The 21,303-nt window shown below is 41.9% G+C and overlaps 1 protein-coding gene across 5 annotated transcripts; it reads left to right on the top strand.

Annotated features, from left to right (window-relative positions):
* The first annotated feature begins 463 nt into the window (after positions 1 to 463).
* Positions 464 to 20,397, top strand: si:ch211-278j3.3 (E3 ubiquitin-protein ligase RNF19A). Of its 5 annotated transcripts, none has more exons than XM_056427422.1 (11): positions 464 to 687; positions 7,646 to 7,762; positions 8,075 to 8,254; positions 8,967 to 9,430; positions 11,607 to 11,812; positions 11,912 to 12,059; positions 14,555 to 14,717; positions 15,177 to 15,291; positions 18,395 to 18,526; positions 19,021 to 19,291; positions 19,540 to 20,397. In XM_056427422.1, exons 3-11 carry the CDS (start codon positions 8,102 to 8,104, stop codon positions 19,814 to 19,816), a joined length of 1,929 nt encoding a protein of 642 aa, XP_056283397.1. In that variant the 5' UTR covers positions 464 to 687; positions 7,646 to 7,762; positions 8,075 to 8,101; the 3' UTR covers positions 19,817 to 20,397. The 5 variants fall into 5 exon arrangements, with proteins under 5 accessions (XP_056283397.1, XP_056283398.1, XP_056283400.1 ...); XM_056427423.1 differs by having other exon boundaries at positions 7,646 to 7,940; XM_056427425.1 differs by having other exon boundaries at positions 7,646 to 8,254; positions 11,918 to 12,059.
* The last annotated feature ends 906 nt before the right edge of the window (positions 20,398 to 21,303 follow it).

The following is a 21,303-nucleotide window of genomic DNA, read 5'->3' as shown; positions in this document are numbered from 1 at the left end:
AAGAATACATTATAGGAAGAATAGAAATAATGATAAGCTGTTCAGTAACAAAGACAAGGTTCTGCATCTATGGCCTATAGATTTATTTGGAATTAGGCTAATCTAAAAATAAATAAATGATTTGACCTTTTAATACTATGTGTTAGACCGAGACAATGTGAACTAATCTTTCTCTCGTGGGCATACGATATGCTTTTAATATTAAATAATCAGAAACCAAACATATTTAGTGAACTCGGACAAACTATAAAAAGAGATGCCATGTGTGTATATTTAGCACTGAAAACGTGTGAGAAGTACCACTGTGTATTTGTTTTTATTGGGCATTTATGCCAAGGAGATCCTGGTATTCTGCGTCATCCCATTGGTTCATGTCACTGCAGTGTGCCTCCCCCAGGCCGCCGCACAGCGAAGCTTTCAGTCTGCTGCTGTGCCGGGTTGAAGGGGGGCGGGGTGGAGAGGATCCCCTTTTACCGCGAATCTACCTCTCTTGGACTCTCTCCCGCACCGTACCGGACCTGACCATCGCACCCAGCCTCTCTGCAGCGTTTCATGGCCAGATATGTGTTGTGTGCAGCAGTGAAGAAGAGGAGACTGGGCAGATTTATGTGCTACTGTTTGGTCCTCAAGGGGGAGGAGCCAGTTGTTGATTCTACGCTGCAAAGAGAAGGCTCCGCACCGAGAGAGGTACGATACCGTTTACGTAATACAACATATTGTGTGTTTTTATCCTGCAGACTTTGCACCGCGCATTTGGACGACCGAACATTCGCTATCACTCGTGTTTATGCGGGATATCTGGAGGTGGAGTTGAATGCGAATACGTAGCCTATTTAACATGCCACTCCCTGCAATAGCATATGCTGATGCCCTGGAAGGACCCCTCTTTAAATGATTCAAATGGAAGTGTGAACATGTGTAAATATATATTTCAAGGCTGCTTTTGATCAGTGTGTTTTGATGACAATACCTTTATTTTATATGTGCATCTCCAATGAATGGCCTGTCCTTATTATTGTGTTATTTGGTTGAATTACACTTATCTTATTTAATCTATGGAGTTAAAACACCAGTGAGTTTCAATACACCACGAACACATATAGCACTGTTATGCAATCCCACACCAAATAGCACTGTTTAATATCATGTACAGATTGTAATTCCTTATATTGCGGTTCATTCATAATATAAAAGAGCCTGCAAGCTGCCAGAGGTCACTCAGGCTCAGTGTTGAGCGGCGCCACATGCTGCAGAAACAGAACATTTTGGTCAGATATGCCGCGAAGTGCACTGGTGTGTGTGCGCGGCGTGTGTGTGCGCGCGCGCGTGTGAGTGTGCGTGTGTGTGTGTGGACAGACTGAGGTCACTCTCATGCCTCTGAAACCCGCATTGCTGATGTGAGCTTGCGTCCAGTAGAGAGACTGAGATATTTAATAGGGTGGATAATCAGGTTTCCCTCAGCTATTAGCAGAACTCAACATCAGACATCCGCTCTGATCGGTGATTGCATAGCAACAGCCGGTTAACAAGTGTCCTCTAAAAACGCCTCAACACGGAGGAGATAACCCGGTGGTGATGATATGGTTCATTCAAAGGACAAAACACTGAAAAGAAGATGGCATGTTTGGTGCATATTTGGCTTTTCAAAGGAGGGGGAAATGCTTTAGGGCAGATGATGGTTGTGTAATCATCCCATCTGCCATTGTAATTGTATATCTGTCATCAATAGAAAGAGTGTCACAATAGAATATAACCAATAAGTCATTTGTGAAATCATAAAGTCTATATTAATACAAGACTAACTTTCACATGTACCGGATTACAGTGCTTTTACCCCTTCTTTTTACCAAATCTATTGCAGAAAGTGCTCCATTTGAGAACGTTAAAGTCATATCCTCCCATTTGTTTCATAATTTTGATTCCTTATGTTTAGATATTACATTCTCTCGTCACAAAGCTAACCATAAGGTAAAATGTGACAGTGAAGGGTCATCACACGTTGAAAGAGCAATATCACCTATAGATGAATTAATGATTGTACAACTTTGAGAGAATAGTCAGAAGCAGCTGCTTCATTTTGAACCGAGCCTTCTGTACAAAGTCATTCAAAGGGCTAATTCAGCTGTTTAGTGTTGCACTTGGATAAAGATGGTCTAAAACAGAGACACAGAGCCAGAGATGTCCTTCATTTCCCAAAAATGCTCCCAATAGTATAATTTAATTTGAGCTTCCCTGCCAGTAAATGCCCACGTCTTTCGAACTCCATGCCTCCAGTTTGTAACACATGTTGAGCCAGAATACGTGGGCCGGTTCTGAGGGACAGTTTTTAGACGAATACATTTTCTTTGAAAACTCTCCAAGTTCAAACTGAGATAACCCTCACGAGGGTTAAACCCTTTATGTATGTGTACGGTTAGTAGAATGCCTCGTATAAAAGTGTTTACCTCTACCACATTTTCCGTAGATCTGTATTCTGAGTGTGTGCTGCTTTTGTTGCCGGATTAAAACGTGTGTGAATCAGCATGCTGAATCGTGTCAACAAGACTTCAGCCAGAACCGTTGCACATTACGTAATGATGCCCACTTGTGCTTTTGGCCGGGGGGTCAGTTTTCTTTTTGCCTGTGGGAAATAAATAAAAAATGAGGGTTTGCCTCTGTGAATTAAGAGTGAGACGCGTGGACGAAGCTTTTGTTTTGGTGCTCTGACGTAGCTAATGCGACGCGGAGGAAGTGTCGGTCGGGTGTAAATCGCTTCAGCAGGTCACAAGGTCAAACAGCCATCTTGTTGAAAGCGTCTTAAGTTGGACGGCAGAGATCCACATCCTGAAGACACATCTCTCCTTTTTGTCCTCGTACTGTAGAGGCGTACATGATGTGTGTGTCAGTAAGTCCAGAACATGTACATTATGAAGTATGTGTTGTTAAAGGTCAGTCTGTTATACAGCCTACGCCCAGCTGTAAGACTGCACAGATGGGTACTAGAGGGTTTCTTTTTCAAGGCTTGCAGTGGGCTATTTCTTTATCTTGATTCCCAAAGGACTGAATTCAACATGACTGATTCTCACTTGATGTCTCCCAAACCGTGAGCGGCAGGTCGCAGTGTGATTCACGTTGCAGTTTTACTCGTTTGTATGACACATGACTTGAATGAACACTTCCAGCGTCATCGCAGTCATTCAAAGGCATTTCATCCAATATTTCAGGTTGGAATTCCCACAAGAATAACCGTTTACCACTGTGTGTTCAGGCATAGAAAAAGTTCTGGAGCAGTTTTTGAATTTGTCCTTTTTAATTCTCTGTAATTCACCGAGGCGCCTTTTTTAAGAATTTTAATTCTTGTTCGGGCTGTGTTTCCGGAGCACCGGCGTCTTTTAGTGTAAAGAGTGTAGGTCATAACTTTAAGTGTGTCTCTTGCCTCAGGAGCATTTTAGGGTGTGCTGTACACACACACACACGCACACACGCTCGCACTCATTCAAGGGAAAATAAAAATCATTAACCTGTTAACAGAAGATGTACTCTCTCTTTCTGAACAGCATCCGCGTCTATCCCTCGTGTTGTTAACTCTGGTCCCCTGAGACTTGGATGACGTTAAATACAGCAGGACTCTTCTTTCTTAGCCCCATAAATGGTCCAAAGTTAGTCTCACTATGTATTTCCACATCGATCCAAGTCTAAGCCACCAAATCCTCATATTTGGTCCTTTAGTGGCAAAACTCAGCAAAGTTTGCCAAAGCTTAACAGTAAAATACAATGTTTTGCATCTTGGAGTATTTTGAAAAGCGCTATAGAAATGTAGTGTATTATTATTTTGTATAATGTCACAGAAATATTTGTTTTATCTTCAAATTAATTAATTGCCTATATTTATGTCCCTCAATATTTATATTTATCTGGATGGCAATATGATCATTTCAGTTGTAAGATATTAAACTTCTTGTTGATATAATGTCCAATCTGATGATGAACAGTATGCACAAAGTCACTGTCGGCCCGAGTCTTTATCTTTGCTCTGCTCTGTAAGAGTTTAAGTTATGCTGCTAATAGTGTTGCATAATTACTTGGATATCTGCCTTTTGTGTAGTGTGGAGGGATAAGCCACGCCTGGAGCCCACCGAGCAATTAAAAGAAACACACCATTGTGTGTGTGTGTGTGTGTGTGTGTGTGTGTGTGTGTGTGTGTGTACTCTGCATGCATCAGTATGCCTGTGTGTGCTTGAGCCTGTATCTGTGTACGTGTAATTGCACCGCAGAGGCAGTATGTGCATCGCATGCAGCATTCAGCTCTTTTGAATATGTTGTGCTCTTGATGTCTTCATATGTGGGAATTATGTCTATAAATAAAAAGCAGCGCAGTGATGTGTTCATCATGAAGGTCGGTGCTTTGGAACCTGTGCTTGGCTTTCTTGTCCTTAGAAAATTAGTCCCAGTGGAATATGGATATTGAGGAAATTGAGGCGGATGCACAACACAGTTGCTGTGAATCCGATGCAGAAAAGCCACGTTTGGTGCTCATGAAACATGAAATATGTAAAGCCTGGAAACAAAGTTTGTCATGAGAGAAATTAGTCTGAATTCATAGGAACTACTAAGTAACAGTTTTCTCATACTAAATGTTGGAAAAAGTGAAATAGACCTGAGAACAAACACCACTGAGCTGAATTAGTCAGCACAGGAAACCGCTTCTAAGAGTTGTTTGGATACTGTAGCTGTGACTTTGTTATTGTATCCTCCGTGTTGTCTGCCTGATTGAAACAAAAAGCTTTGAGTGTGTTCACAAACATCTTTTGTCTTGCCAGTTCATATTCCCGTAGTTGCTTGGAAGAGGACCAGGACTGAAAGATGTTGATTTGTGTTTATGAGCTTTTCTTTTTTTTCTTACCTCTAAATATGGAGTATGTTAACCGGCACTCTTCTCCATTCAGTTGTTCTCTTTATCACTATTTTTAAATCTGTTAACTTATTTGAATATTTGATTCAAACATTTTTTACGAGATTTCCTAAAACTGAACATAAAACGCTGTCGTTTGCGATGTTCCGCACATTTCAGTAGGCCTACTAGTTTTGTTCTGTGATGTCATATTGGCCGAATTGTATCTCAGCAACATATACAGTATTTCCAGCAGAGCTACAGTGGAAAGAATATCTTGCATTTAAAATATCAAATATAACCATCAGTTTATGGTGCCAACTTTTCAAAGGGCAAGAATATCTTTTCTGCACTCTTAAATTACCATACGGTACATCAAGCTGTGCTGCTGCTATTCATGGGGATTTGAACATATCCACAAGACCAGAATATAAATACTACTGCAACTCTGTCTCTATGCGAGACGGCAGGTTATGCACTGCAGTGTTACATAAATCCAGATTCTTTGTGCATCCCTGTTAGAAGAAAAGGACGAGGCACATCGCTCCTGTTGCCTCGAGCCATTCCAATTCATTTGATTATGGAAGAAAAAAACACTTTTTCAAGATAAGAGTTGACTTTTGAAAGTGTGAAACCGATCTCTTAAATAGACGGCAATCTGTCGTCAGATCATATTTCACGGCATGTTTCGTGGTCCGATTTTCTTTTTAAGCGGATGTCAATATGGAGACAGCTTATTTATTTGGTCTGGGGTTGCATGAATCACCTCATGCTCTGGGGGCCTGATTATGAAAGCTGGCCTCCGCCTAATGGAGACAGAATGAGTCGTCTGTGCTGTCTGTCACTGCCTCTCCTCGGCCTCACTCGGCATCTCCCCCTGATCCGTTCTGTCCAACCAGTCGCAACGCTCTCGTCCATCTGCTCTTTGTGTCTCATGGCCGTGACTTATATTGCTCATGTCTCAGACGGCACGCCGGCCATGCCGGGTCCCGGAGACCCTCAGTGTCTCGTCTGTTTGAGTTTCTCTCTTCTCTATATACAGGACTGTCTCAGAAAATTAGAATATTGTGATAAAGTTCTTTATTTTCTGTAATGCAATTAAAAAAACAAAAATGTCATGCATTCTGGATTCATTACAAATCAACTGAAATATTGCAAGCCTTTTATTCTTTTAATATTGCTGATTATGGCTTACAGCTTAAGAAAACTCTAAAATCCTATCTCATAAAATTTGAATATTTCCTCAGACCAAGTAAAAAAAAAGATTTATAACAGCAAAACAAAATCAAACATTTGAAAATGTGTTTCCAGGTGTTTCGAGTTAATTAGACGATTCAAGTGATTTGTTTAATACCCTACTAGTATACTTTTTCATGATATTCTAATATTTAGAGATAGGATATTTGAGTTTTCTTAAGCTGTAAGCCATAATCAGCAATATTAAAAGAATAAAAGGCTTGCAATATTTCAGTTGATTTGTAATGAATCCAGAATGCATGACATTTTTGTTTTTTTAATTGCATTACAGAAAATAAAGAACTTTATCACAATATTCTAATTTTCTGAGACAGTCCTGTATATGTCTCTAAAGGTATTTTTTAATAGATTATTCCGCTGTTAAATGGCATTGCTTGTGTTTGAAATTGCGGTTTTTGTGACATTATTGAAATGTGAGGTTTTAAAATTAGTTCCTGTTAATGTGTCTGGTCAGGTTTTTAAGCAAATGAAAGAGAACGGGCTCATTATTTAAAACACAATATACCTTTTATTTATATCGAGTTGTTTTTCAAGAATCAAATATTAAGATAATATGAAAATGAAACGTCTAAGCATAGATTGTGCTATCTATGTTCCTGCTTAGAAGACCTGTTGCTGATATTGTTCTGTACAATAGGATTCAGAATTTACAGCCATGGGGAAAAAGTTCATATTCATGTGCATGGGGTTCACAAAGAGTGTTATCTACAATAAAAAGTAGAATAGTCAAACCAAAGATTTAATTTTCTTGCTATTTCTTGCTATATTTTAATAGTTTTATGGTTTCACAAGAAGAAACAAATCCCCATCCACAAGACAAGATCAAAGCTTGAGTAAATTCAGGAAAATACATATACTTTTGTAAAAAAAAGAAATGTTTTTCTTGCTTCCCTCTCCGACTAGTCATCCTGTGACCCTTGACATGACCCCCAGGTCTAAACCACTGGTTTAGATCAATATAAGACGATTCAATTAATATCCAATTCCAGATGTCTCAAAATATTCATATTAAGGCAACATCTATTTGGATATGAATATGTACACAGAATAAATTGCATTCTACTGTAATGCATCACATGCACCTTAAATGTCTAAATATAGTCACTTGCACCTTTTGGCTTTTGGTTTGATGTTTGCACATGCTGTTTATATATATTTGTACATTTCCACTGTTAATCATATCTGCACTGCATTTTTTTATTTTTCATTTATGGTATACTGCTTCTTTGCACTTTTTGGTCCGATGTAAAACTACATTTCATTGCCCCAGTGCCTTTACTCTGTGCAATGACAATAAAGTTGAATCTGATTCTGAAACACTTTTTAACTTTTCATATTTGTCTTGTAATCATCATCATGTCCATCCACTATATTTGCTAAATTATTATTCTAATCGCAGAGCCTCTAATTAGTTTGGCAGCTTCCTGGAGGGACTTTTTTGTATCCCAAAAATATGTCCTGACCAAAGGGCAGAATACACATCCCATCATACCTGAGCCACTGTCATTTTGTTTTTAGGGTACGGGACTGCTCGTGGTGAAGAGGAGGCCTAAAGCGATGACGGCCAGTCGGCCAGTTCAGGACTAGCTCAGTCTGAGGGAACCGCACTGGAGGTGGAGGAAGAAGAGGAGGAGGGTAAGAAGCCCCGAAGAGAGACAAAGTAAATCCCATGACCAGACCTCGGGAAAGGTTCCAAATTAGTGATGTTCCCCTCGGGCAGGGATCACCTCCTCCCTGTCGTCTGCCTCTCCATCTCTCCCGCTCTTCCTCCCTCGCACAGCAGAGCAGCCGCCCAGCTCCAAGACTCTGAGCCGTGAGAGCTCCCGCTGCACGCCCACCCACCCACCCACCCACCCACACACACAACTCACACTCTCTCTCACACACACACACACACACGCACACACTTTAGCATCCTGCTCATGGTCGTTGGCCTGTCCTCCTCAGCTGCTGCTACTGCTCTAGTCATAGACCATGAAGAGGCCCAAGCAGCAGACGGGGCCGCTGAGCTTCCTGAACTTCTTCAGCAGGAAGCCCAAATCGGAGGCAAAGCCCGAGAGGCCATTGGAAGCCTGGCCCAGAGAGGAGGTGGCCCTCACCCTGACCCCGAGCGAGCGCCCCGAGCAGGTGAGGCTGAGCGAGTCATCACATATGTCTGGTGTTGTTCCTCCACGTTTTGTTTTAGCTTCTGGTAGACTCGGTGAGTTTTAGTTAAGCAGTTTTTTAAAGTTTTCCTAAAAAGTTTGATCTTGGTTTTATTAAATTCCAGTTAAGAAGTCGACTTGGAGTTTTAATCTGTTGTGTTTTCTTTGCAAAGAAACGGTCGGATATTTGAATTTGGATGAAAATGTACTAATGTCTGGTGTTATCTGGTATATATTTGTTTTAGTGTTCTTTCTCAAAGATGGTTTACACATGAGGACACAGATTATTTATTTATTTATACACTTTTATGTCATTCGCCAGAATCCAAACGTCTCTTCCAGGAAACGAGAATTTGAAGCGAGCGTGTAGATCATTAACTTTAGCTTCTGCTTGATTCCTCCCTTTCTCATACTGTTATAGCCCAAATCCATTAGAGTGTTTATTCAATTAATAGGTCATTTAGAGAAATTAAGTTGCCTAGAAACCAAACACACCAAGTATCCACCTACATATACACTCAGTGGTCATGATTTTCACGAGGAATGTCAGGCCGTTCCATTTGCTTTCTTGAACTTGTTATTATGAACAATGTTTGTGAACAGCAGAATACCCTCACAAGTCAAGCAGTGTAGGTGAATATTGTTCATACATGTGGTTGGCTTCAGTAAGTCAGCAGCTCTGTAATGGTTCACAGGACCTCAGCCGTACAGCAGAAGAGGCTGGAGGAGAAAGAGGAGAAGGAGGAGGATCGGCGGCGGCAGGCGAGGACGGTGCCGCCACAGCTGAGTGCGTGGGCGGGGTCAGCAGCGGCTCCACCGGCGTCCTGTCCGTCGCCTCCTCCAGCCAGGAGCAGCTTTTGGATGAACACCTGGAGGAGTGCCCGCTGTGCCTGCTCAGTCAACCGCGATGCCACTTCCCACGACTCGCCTCCTGTTCCCACCGGACGTGCTCCGACTGCCTCCGCCAGTACCTGCGCATCGAGATATCGGAGAGCCGCGTGTGCATCGCGTGCCCGCAGTGCCCCGAGACGCTGGCGCCGCTGGACGTCCGCGCCATCCTAGATGACCGGGCGCTGCTGGAGCGCTTTGAGGAGTACCAGTTGAGGCGTTTCCTGGCCGCTGATCTGGATACGCGCTGGTGCCCTGCGCCCGACTGCAGGTGAGAATCAGAACCCCAAAGCTGGATCGAAAGTTCCACCAGAAAATCACAATCACAAATACTTACGAAAAAAATATTTTTGGGGAATAAAGACAATTACCTAACAACATTGAGAGAAGATAACTTAATGACGGTTGAATAATGAAAATGGCTCCTCCCTAATTTGTCTAAACTTGTCGAAAAATTTACTTTTCTATTAACATCTTAAATCACACAGAAGCAATTCCCTGCACTGTAATTACCTTGAGACACACAAGAGAGCCTATTCCAGTGTTACAATATGGCAGCTCTTGTCAAAACCCTTTTCATCCCACCCCTCCATTATGTTGTAGAACACAGTTTTCCAGTGTCGGAATGATTGACGGAGCTTTGAAAAGATGAACTGACGACAACGGAAAGCTCAGTTTGGGCTGCATGTGCATCGTAAGGCTGTGAGGAGTTTGACGCAACCAAAATATGTCGTGAATGATGAAGCAAGCCTCTCTCCATTTTGTATGTACGATAATCAATGTGGGACTACGTGTCGTAACACCAAATACATGTTGCAGTGGGAGATTAAGGAAGAACTCGCCTTTAATCGATTTACCACTACATTTGGAAAATCTTTAAATAGTTCTGTGCCTGGCGTATCCGGGTCCATTTGACTTTTTCTTCCTTCCGCAGAACTGGCGGATATGTGGATGACATCATATTACATAGAGATGTTTAAAGCTGTGATGTAATTTCATCGCAGAATCGATCGAAGACTTCATCATGAAGGATTCGGGGAGAAAGACACTGAAGAAATATGTCTATTAGATGAGGTTTTATTTTTCCATTCCCACAATAGACCACGATGCAACGCAACCACAAGACATGTTCTGAGTGAACTCATCTTCTCTGCTGTTGTTAACGCAATGTACAGACACTGATCCATTGCTGGATCACCTTAATGTCCATGGAGGGGTAACAAAATAGGGCTGCTGACAAGAAGTGAGTGTGTGTGTATGTCTGTGTGTCTGTGTGTGAATATTTGTGGTCAAAAAGCATGTAAGCACCAGGGTTCAGGACTCGGTGCTAGACTGTGTGTCTCCCTGACTGCCGGTGCTCGCAGCCGGCTCATGATGAATGAGTGGAGGGAAAATCAATTCGGCAATCGGTCTGATGCGGTTGTGAATTAAATATAACTCAGAGAAACGGGATCGGATTTTCTCGAGCCTCTCCTACAAATCAGCAGAATTATGAATTCCACATGTGGAAGTCAGTGCAGTTTTATATTTGAAATAACAAATACTTCCTACGTAGAGAGGAGCCCTTTGAAGATGTGGCCCATTATGTAAACTGGTCACAGTTATGGTTTGTGTATGGTTCGTGCTCCCAACACACACACACACACACATTCCTCGAGATCTTAGTGACAGAAGCTTAGCGGGAGATTATGCCGGCTCTGGGAAAGTGTGGCAGAAAGTTCTTTCTTCGTCATGTTTTTGCATATGTGATGCTACTCGGTTATTCACAGACGGAATCGGCTGGACCAGTATTTCAAGTGCAAATCTTTCTGTGACTGTGCTCATGTAAAATAAACAGCAATTATATTTAGCCTGACCACACACACTAATGTTTCGGGAAGGATTTATCTCTCTACCTTTTTTAAATGCTGCAGAAAAAAAGCCCCAGAGGAGCATTTTAAAATACTTACACTCATGGCTGCTCTCACTTGTATTTGATGATTAATCGCGTGATCTTTTGAAAATTCAAACTTATGTTAATGTCCCTTCTGTGGAGGGTGATTAGGACCACCGGCTTTAAGCTCCTCGTTCTCATCACGGAATTATTTCTGGTTCAGGAGTTGAACTGAGAGCAGTCCCTCCGACACATGTGTCTCTCTTTGTGATTTACTGACGCACACACTCGCCAATTGTGAGCAACGGCAACAATGAACAACTCAGCTTTTCACAGATATTGCAGTCAGCCAACCAAAGCTGTGATGTTTCAATGACACGGCAGCCACGGTGAGAGTCAGCTGAAGATGCGAGGGCGGCAGGGTGGAACAGTGAGTTCGGAAGAGCATCTGTATTTAATCCTCCCATGGTGCCTCGTGCTGACGTGACCTTCATGAAGAACCCCGGACAACAAAGAATCCCCCTGCAGGGACGTATTAATCCTGTTTTTATCTCCACTCTTCCTCTCTCCTCAGCTATGCGGTGATAGCTCACGGCTGTGCAGAGTGTCCCAAGCTGAGCTGTGGCCGTGAGGGATGTGACGCAGAGTTCTGCTACCACTGTCGCCAGCTGTGGCACCCCAACCAGACGTGCGATCAGGCCCGGCGCCAGCGAGCCCGCCACACCTCGAGCGGCCACGATGCCTCCACGCTGTACGTCTTCAATGAAGAACCCGGAGGAGGTGAGACTCGCAGCTGCCGTTATTTTTCGTAACGTTTTTGCTTTTTTTTTAGTTTACCACGTTATCATGGATGAATACGTATTGACTCTGTTGCTGAAGATGCAGAGGAGATCAAAGCGTGCCCTCGCTGCGGTGCCTACATCATGAAGACCAACGACGGCAGCTGTAACCGGATGAACTGCACTGTGTGTGCCTGTCAGTTCTGCTGGCTGTGTATGCAGGAGATTACCGACGTGCACTACCTCAGGTACTCAGGAACACATCAACACTCCTAGCTAAACGTGTGCTTAATTACCTCGAGATCAGATTTGAGAATTAATCAACACCAAATATAATGACTGAGAAATCCTTCAAGTCATTCTTCAAGCAAAAATGCAGGATACCTGCTGGTTTCAGCTCCTTAAACGTGAGGATTTACAAAGGATTTGATGTGATGTCGTTGTCGTGGGCATTTTTCACTGTTGTGAAATAATAATATATATATAAATAATCATTAGTTGTATCAGCACAATAAACTATTCTGGTGTGACCGGCTGTACAAAGTGAAAGTGTGGACCAAAAAATAAATAAAATCAGCAGAATTTGATCCTCGTCTCACAGCAGCAAGATCAGGATAGAAAGTGCTTTGTGTAAAGTCAGCATAATAAGATACGGAAGAGTTTCACTCGAATGGGGACACCTGTCTTTATAAAACCTGCATTCCGTCGTATTGTTAAAAGCAATACCCAGTTGGAGAGAGAAACATGCATTATGTCATTGTCTAAAGGCCACGCTGCTTTAAACTCGTCGTCTGGGCCTCCATTGATTTCCCCAGCACTGCTGACCTGTCATCAATGAATAAGCTCCATCTGCCTCCATCTTTCCATGTGGCAGAATATGTAACTCAAGCTATTAGGCGAGCTGGAAGCTGATTGGCTTGTCTGTGTATGGATTTTCTTTCATGTATTTATCATTTTCGTGGTGTCACATGCATACGTTTTGATAAATGTCTGCGGTGAGGAAGAGAGCACGAGCCTCATTGTGTCTGAAACCCAATTCTTCTCTTCTCTCTCCCCTCACCCCCGTCTGTCTGTCACACTTAGTAAACACCCTAAAGAACGGGAAAAAGCTTTTAGCGTCGCACAACAGATCGACCGGTTTCTAGCAACAGAGCACGGCATTAATGCCTTCCCATAATTCCACCCACTCAGGCTTTTAGAACCCCCAAAGTGACATTTGCTGTTGTGATATAAAAGCATGCTTTCAGAAATGGCGTCGCCCTGCGGAGCTATTTGTATCGTCACCGCTGCTCCGACAGGGTAATGGCTACTTGGTTAAGACCAACCTAGCGTTATTCGGTGTCGTACCGCTCTCCTCGGCAGATAGAATAACACCACGTCAACCCCGAAGGCTGCTACTACATTAAAGAAACACTTCAAGGTGACACTTATTATACCTGGCGTCACATCAAGTGATCTAACAGCCGCATGTGAGATAAGTGAGTGTGTGAATGGAAGCTGTAAAAAAGACTCATTGCTTGTAAAAGGACAAAGATAGAATGATACATGTGTTCAGTTTGGGTAATGATGTTATGACAGACATTTAATATTGTTGGTGCTCATTTATTTCACCTGCTTCTGAAATGTTGTGTCAGTCGGACTCGGCTGCATTACGAGTGTCTATGAGAGTGTACACGCCATTTGTGTATATTTTAAGAATTAAGTTTGACATTTGCTAACATGCTAACATATTGCGCAGATAAAAAAATATTAATATTTATTATTATTATTATTTACCACATTCACCATCTTAGTTTAACCTAATATTTCTTAAAAGATAGATAGATAGATATATACTTTATTAATCCCCAAGGGGAAATTTGTCGTAGCAGTAGCAGCACCAATAAACCAAACACACATGAATAAAAAATAAAATATAAAATATAAAAAACAGGGATGAAAGATATAGAAGCATACAAAGCAAAATATAAAATAAAATATATTTGTATATATACAACATATATGCATACACAATACACAATACTAATGACAATTAAACTAAATATAAAAACATCAAATATAGACAGTGTGCAAAATGCAAAATGTGTGTAGTGCAAATGAAATGTGTGTGTGTGTGTGTAGTGTAAATAAATGAAATGTGTGAAGTGCAGATCAACATAGTGTGGATATGAAGTCATTATTGTAGTTATTGCACTATGATCTGGCAAGAGGTGATCTGTTGTAGAGCCTCATAGCCGTTGGCAGGAATGTTCTCCTGTATCTGTCCTTGTGGCAGCGGAGCGTGAGGAGACGTTTGGAGAAAGTACTCCTCTGTACCTGTAATTTGCCCTAAAAAACTGAGTACAGATGATGGGAATATGCCATTAGTTTTGCATGTATTCGGTCACAACACAAAGTAATGGGCACATTTAAAAATGTTGACCGGGTGAATGATCACAAGAATAAGAATATAATAATACCTTGAATATCTGTAGCAAATCTTTACAGCAATCCATCCAATAAATATAAATCAAAGCCAAAAATGGTGGCGCTAGAAGAATCATATCGATCACTTAACTTACTTAGATTCATCCTCAGGCCTGTTTGGAATTTCTCGGCGATCCATCCAATAGTTTTCATGACAAACGGACAGAAATAAGTACGTTGCCACCCACGCTGCCATAACACACATTTCCCATTTATTTCCCCAAGTGTGTGTACTATGGTTGAACTGCTATCTGATCTCCCATGTTGTGTGTCTCAGTCCATCAGGATGTACATTCTGGGGGAAGAAGCCGTGGTCTCAAACCCGCAAGGTTCTGTGGCAGGTGGGCATGTTGCTCGGGGCACCGGTGGTCATATCCCTTATAGCGGGCATCGCCATCCCAGTCATCATTGTGGGCATACCAATCTACATGGGCCGCAAGGTGCGAAACAGCCAGTAAATCCTGTGTCACGTCAAATAACCTTCAGTTGCATGCACTTAACTTTTGAGCGCCTGGTTTAGTTTGTACATGAGCAGACAGTCCAGAATGCTCCCATATGGCTGCTATGTTTAAAGTGAATTATTCTCAATCAACCAACATTTTACATCATATGTAGTAGTATTTAAATGTCATTTTTGCACGTCATTGAATTGGAAACTATTGACACACATGTAACTTAAGCATGCACTTAATATTCATTAATTGTGGCTTTCTTTGTGTTGGCGCTCTGTGATAGCTTGTGCAGGTCAACGAGGCTGTGTTCCTTTCCCCTAATGCATGCTGGGATGCATGGATTAGGGGACATGAATAGGTGTCATGAATAAGTTGTTGCCGAGAATGAGAGCAACGAGGATCAAGTTAAATTTCCATGAATTAATTTGTGTTTGTGTTGCCTTGTAGGTCCATGGTCGCTGTAAGAAAAACAATATCTCAGGAAGTAAGCACTACTTGACTGTGGCAAGTGGGGTGATGATGTCAGTGTTCGTGTCGCCGGTCATAGCGGCTATCACTGTGGGTAAGGAACAACACGAAGACGTCACCACCTGCTGTACTGCACACAGAGATGAGTGTAAAAGTGTAGAAGGAAAGATCCCTCCGGAGACGGAGAGGTTAAGGTCAGGTGCCAAAGCGGCAGCATATGTTAATCATCTTTTTGATTTGAATAATAAAGCTGTAGTTCTATCAAAATGTCTAATACCTGAGGGCGGTATTCATGCGGATCAAAAAGCCTTTAAAGATAAATAATGTATGTGGGTTTGACCAGTCTCGGATAATCCCTTCCATAATAATGAGTGAAGAGTCGGTGGGATCAACGAGAGAGAGAAATACCACATCTCAACACACCATTTACAAATATAATTAAAGAGTCAGTTAAACATTTTAGGAAATATGCTTATTTGCAAACAACATATAACGTGTTTGTTATATCCGTAAGCAGTGAGGCGCTATGAGCTGGATTTTGTTACCGTTCAACCGAGCCAGGTTACCTGTTTCCTGTGCTTTAGACTGTGGACTAAACTAAGCTAAACTAAGGAGATTCTGGCAGGAGATTTTTTTATTACCATATGAAAAGGATATCATTCTCCTTGAAGGGAAAGCGAAAGAATAGACTTCCCAAAATGTAAAACTATTAAAACTGGAAGAAAATATCATACTCATATTCATACTTGAACATATGTTCGCTTTAATAAGTTCTCGTACTGTGTCTGTATGTCTCCCTCCTGAAGAAGCCCACTGCACTGATAGGCTAGCAAGAAAAGCTTGGCACTGCTTTGGCAAAGGTGTGCAAGCTGTAGGGAGAGATTGGGGTGGTATATTGAGATTAGCCTGCATGTGACATAGGAAGGAGGGACGCATCTGAATTGCTTGTGGAATCACATGTGGCAGCCGACAAAATACTATCTTATGTCACAGTTTTTGGGTTGTTAGACACTTCAGATACCCAAATGTACGCGCACAAGCACTGAAAAAGTGAGTCTTATGTCACCTCTAATAAATCATGAGATGAACATGCATCCAGGCCCGAGCTGGTGTCAACCTTTACAGCCATATACATAGCCACAAGCTAAGTTTCTGTATGCAAACAGACCAGGATGTCATGAACACACTCATTTTGATGACATGTCCTGCTGTAGGTAACAGTCATGTGAGCTTCCCTCTGATGTGTCACAACTATCACTGACACACACACACACACACACATGCACACGCACACACACAGATTCTACTTTCCACTTGTGTATCTCCCCTGTCCTTACATACCCTCAGTCTCATTTGTTTCCTCCCTCGCAGCACCACAATTGTTGTTTTGTTTTCTCATGTTTTGTTTCACTCGCAGCGCCCTGTCTTGTTGTCTCTCTCTTTTTGACTCAAACTGACACACACATCCCCTCTGTCTGTGGACTTTTTGGTTGGCAGGCTCATCCTCTGGCCCTGGTTTCACCCCGTTGCTGAGTCAATAGCGGTCCAGTGTTCCCGCTGTGTTAATGATGTCCCTTTTGTGTGGTCGGCACCGCTTTGTGTTACCAAATTCCTATCTCAATCACAGGTTGTATAATCTCAGAGTAGGGAGGCTGCAGCTCATCGAGTTGTGTGACTGATTAAAAAGTACTTCTGTGACGGTTTTGAGGAGATACTCTAACTTATTTTGACTTAATATGAAGGTTGATGAATTATTGCAAACAAACACTTCATCTGTTATTTTATTGTTTTGTCAGTGTGCCAGAAATGAAGATGACAACTAATAACCAAATATGAAAAGAGCTCTTTAGACGCAGGTTGCTGCTTTGCTTCTAACTCTTACTTTTTAAGTGTCCAATGCAGGGACACTCTCGTCTACCTCTCATTGTAATAATTACATATTCACATCAACTTACAGTACACTATATGCAATTTAAGTTAAAAGTTCAAACGACTTGAATTGTCCAGGACAGCATAAAACATTAAAAAACATATAAGACTGACTTTTTATTAAATATGAAGAGAATAATCAAGATTCACAAATCCCATAAGATCAAAGGCATGAAATGTGAATGATTAATAGCAGCAAGAAAAAACCATTAAGATGTGCAGCAGATTAAAATAAAAAACATAAAATGCAGGATTGGCTTTTATCTAATTAAAAGAGAATGGATTCAAGCATGCAAGGAAATCGGTTCCTGAAAGAAGACAGAACTTCCTGGAGCATAAGCAATATCTCCCAGTATTTGAGACGATACAGTTGCATCGATATGGAGGCCATCATGCCAGACGAGCTTTATAGATCAGTGTGCTCAGAAACTTTATTGTGTACAGAGAAGCAGGAGGGGATCCCTCTTGTGTTAATTTGGGGTATTGCAGAAATAGTATGATGATAAAACTGTTTAAAGTCAATTTGACCCGAATCTCAAATAATAAATCAATTTTTTTTCGGTCGTCAACAAAACAACAAACAAACACACAGTAAAACAAAAAAACAATATAAATTAAAATATTTTCTGGAGATTTTTATTAGCTGGGGTCATATTATTGAAGGGTAAAATGGTAAAATAAATATAAAGGTAAAGGGAGAGGGTTAACATTGAAATCGGGTCAAACCCCCCAAGGCATCAGGAGGGTTAAAGTCACATGTCGTAAAACGTTAAAGTCACATGTCGTAAAACGTTAAAGTCACATGTCGTAAAATGTTAAAACCATTCACATTAAAATGTTTTTATCAGACACAGGAAGTATTATTATGTCAGATATGTAAGTCTGTCAATTACTCAAGTTACATCTTAGTTTTGGCTAAGAGACTAAAACATGAAAACAGAACAGACTGCATGACACTTTGGGAATGTGGAAGATGCATTGGTCATGGAGGGCCTAACAAAAGATAATGTCTTTGGAAGTCTAGAATCCAGTTTTTTTGGAGGTTGATCTCTACCAGGGACTACAAACTTAGACATTTTTACATCTGCTTTTTGACCATTTTCGCTTTCAAGTCCCTCCCCTCCTACTTTATTTATTATCATTTATTTTTAATCGTACTCTTTTTAACAATTTGTGTGATATTAATTTCTTTGGCACAAAGTCAAGACCAATCATAATGGGGAAATGCGTTCTAAATTGTTTTCTTCTACCTTTCTGCTTTCCTGCAGGTGTGGGTGTGCCGCTAATGCTGACTTATGTCTACGGGGTGGTGCCCATGTCGCTCTGTCGGAACGGTTGGTGTCGACCGCAGAGTGAGCCCCCCGAAGCACACAAAATCCAACTGGAGGACTTAGCCAGCTGTGAGTACAGAATTTAAAAGGAACAGTTTGACAATTTGGGAAACACGCTTATTCGCTTTCTTGCCCAAAGTTAAATGAGAAAATGGCTACCGCTCTTATTTTTCTACGTTAACCATGAAAGCTAGACCCAGGAAGTAAATAGCGTAGCTTGGATTTTCTTAGCATGAAGACTGGAAGCAGAGGGAACCAGCTCAAGAAAGCAACTGTTACTGTTTATGTTGTTCAAACAAACAAGATCCAATGTGTCTCTGCTTTAGAAAAGCTGATCGGTATGTTTTTTTAACTATGGCGAGAGCCAGATTAGCTGTTTCCAGTCTTGATGCGAAGCTGAGGGAATCATCTCCTAGTTTTAGCTTCATATGTAAAAAAACTAAAGTTAATAAGCATGTATCCCAATTTATAGAACTATTAATTTTCTAACTTTCTTGACATTGCATTGTGATTTTTGCTCCAGAGCGCGACCTGATCTGATGAAGTTTCAACTTCTCTTATAGATCTTCTATTCTCTCATGTAGTCAGTGACCACTGGCCGGGTCAGAATAAGCCAACGCCCAGCGACACTAGCGTCCAGGAAGTTCGAGTCAGTGTACAGGAAGTGGGCGTCCTCCCCAGTACAAGCGCCACGTTCCCGGAGCTGGACAGCTATGAGGAATTGGATGAAGCCACAAAACACCTCGGATGCACCCAGCAGGACAGCCAATCAGACTGCCAGGTGGTTATTGTGCCCGACAGCAAGCTCGATGACACACAAGCACTTCCTTTGAGGTAAAGGTCGCCTCTGTCTCTCCTCTTCTGTTTCTACTGTACTTTGTGTTAACTGCTATGTAGCCCTAAACTAGGATGGTGAACGACGTAAACAGTATATCTGCTTTTTGAGCATATCATCCGGCTGTGGCTCTATCATGGGACTTCAGCAGGTTTTTCACAACCGAGGCATTCTTTGCACTTGTTTTCAATTTCGATTGCCTGGCAGCTTCATATCGATTTTCTTTGTCTTTCTGCTGTCGCCACAGGGAAGGAAACAATTTTGAGGTCCGTGTGGAAATTGAAACCCATCCCAGAGGCGCCCGCCAGTCCAGCCTAAGTAGCATCCTGTCTGGCCGGAGCTTGTCAGCGGAGTCCCTGGGACACTCGCAGTCCCAGTCCCGAGACTACCTGTGTGCCTCAGAACTGGAAGGAAGACGAGAGGGGGAAGTAGGAGAGGAGCAGGAGGGAAGAGAGAAACCAGGAGGGCAAGCGGGAGGAGATGAATGGACAGTTTCCCCAGTCTTTGAAGTAGACGGTGTATGAGGTCCTCCAATGCAGGCTTTGTACTTGGTTGGAGATTTTATGGAAATAAAGAAATCCATGAGCTGACATGTCACTGGATTGACCTTTTAAATCGTTGGCCAAGGCCACCTCCTGCCTCCACGACCGGCCCTCCCACCAGTTGCCTTCTAGCTCCAGCCTCGAAGGAAGACGCGGGTTTAGAGAGAGCAAATGAAAACGTGTGTGTGTGTGTGTGTGTGTGTGTGTGTGTGTGTGTGTGTGTGTGTGTGTGTGTGTGTGTGTGTGTGTGTGTGTGTGTGTGTGTGTGTGTGTGTGTGTGTGTGTGTGTGTGTGTGTGTGTGTGACAATTAGCATGAGACTGACAGAGGAGGATAGACTGTAAAGCAGACAGGATAGCATCCATCATTGCATCATCTTAAGCGGAAGTGACTGAGAGCATGTTTTTTTTTCTTTGTTGTCCTTGCTGAAAGAGACTACCTGACAGCCCCATCTGTCATCCATCTATTTCATAAGACTCTCTCTTTGTCTGGCTGTACTTCACTTCTTTTAGTGACCTCTCCTCCCTCCTCCCTCTCCCTTTACAAATAAAGAGACACCCACAACCATGATTTGTTTTATGGGGGACTAAGAATCTAACAACTGTTGTGTCAGCAACTAATTATCACATGGATCCCAAGCCAAATTGCAGAAAAGTAGGGGTGATTTTTTTCTTCTACCTTTTTAAAGTATACTGACAGCATTTTTAAAATACATTGGTCACACCTAAATTGGAAAACTTTAAACAGACGACGCATGCAGCACTGTTACTCTTTTGTGAACCAGTTGAAAATGACATCAGCACACTGTTGAAGCCTGTAACTGCTGCTCTCTATTGGAGAAAAAGTGCTCTGTGACATTATGGCAGCAATTCGATTGATCTCAAATCCAGAGTCTGATAGGAGGCAACGTCACTTTTGCATCATTTTAGTGCAGCGTTTAGCCTCCGAGAAGCTATTTCCTTTTAAACTGCAGTCTTTTTCAAAAGAGACTTCGATTTTAAAAGTAGCTGCATGATTCTACTACCTGCTGTGTACCCAGGATGACACACACACACACACACACACACACAGCAGCAGTCAATATAATTGCCTTTAGTGTGCTCTGCTGAGAGTATTAAATATAAAGTAAAGACCCTTTCAAATGATCACAGAGCATCAAAATTACAACCGCAGCATGCCACCTCAGGCTCAACTCAATAACCCCCACTTGAGGATCCATGAGACATACATGACGTCACATGCTCTGCTTAGCTTCCTGAGTGTGAAATACTTGTGAGAGTTGAACTCGGATGTGAAATGATAACCTGTGTTGATGGGTTTTGGAGAGAAATTAAATAAAGATTTCACAATGAAGGACAAAAACACAATGCATATTTTGTATCTGTCACAAATAGATTTTCTTCTTCAGTGGAAGTTCAAGTGGAGAGTTTCTTGTTTCCTTAAATGGCACAATTGTTCTTTGGGGGCATT

This window comes from Pseudoliparis swirei, chromosome 12 (genome assembly GCF_029220125.1).
Source record: "Pseudoliparis swirei isolate HS2019 ecotype Mariana Trench chromosome 12, NWPU_hadal_v1, whole genome shotgun sequence".
In the NCBI taxonomy this organism is placed as follows: Eukaryota; Metazoa; Chordata; class Actinopteri; order Perciformes; family Liparidae; genus Pseudoliparis; species Pseudoliparis swirei.
This window is presented reverse-complemented; position numbering and strand designations above follow the sequence as displayed.

Bases quoted from the DNA above. Each gene is read 5' to 3' on its own strand.
- si:ch211-278j3.3 (XM_056427422.1), top strand. From the start codon at position 8,102: ATGAAGAGGCCCAAGCAGCAGACGGGGCCGCTGAGCTTCCTGAACTTC. The intron at 14,718-15,176 runs GTGCGAAACAGC...GTTGCCTTGTAG, and splicing joins CAATCTACATGGGCCGCAAG to GTCCATGGTCGCTGTAAGAA. The intron at 15,292-18,394 runs GTAAGGAACAAC...GCTTTCCTGCAG, and splicing joins CATAGCGGCTATCACTGTGG to GTGTGGGTGTGCCGCTAATG.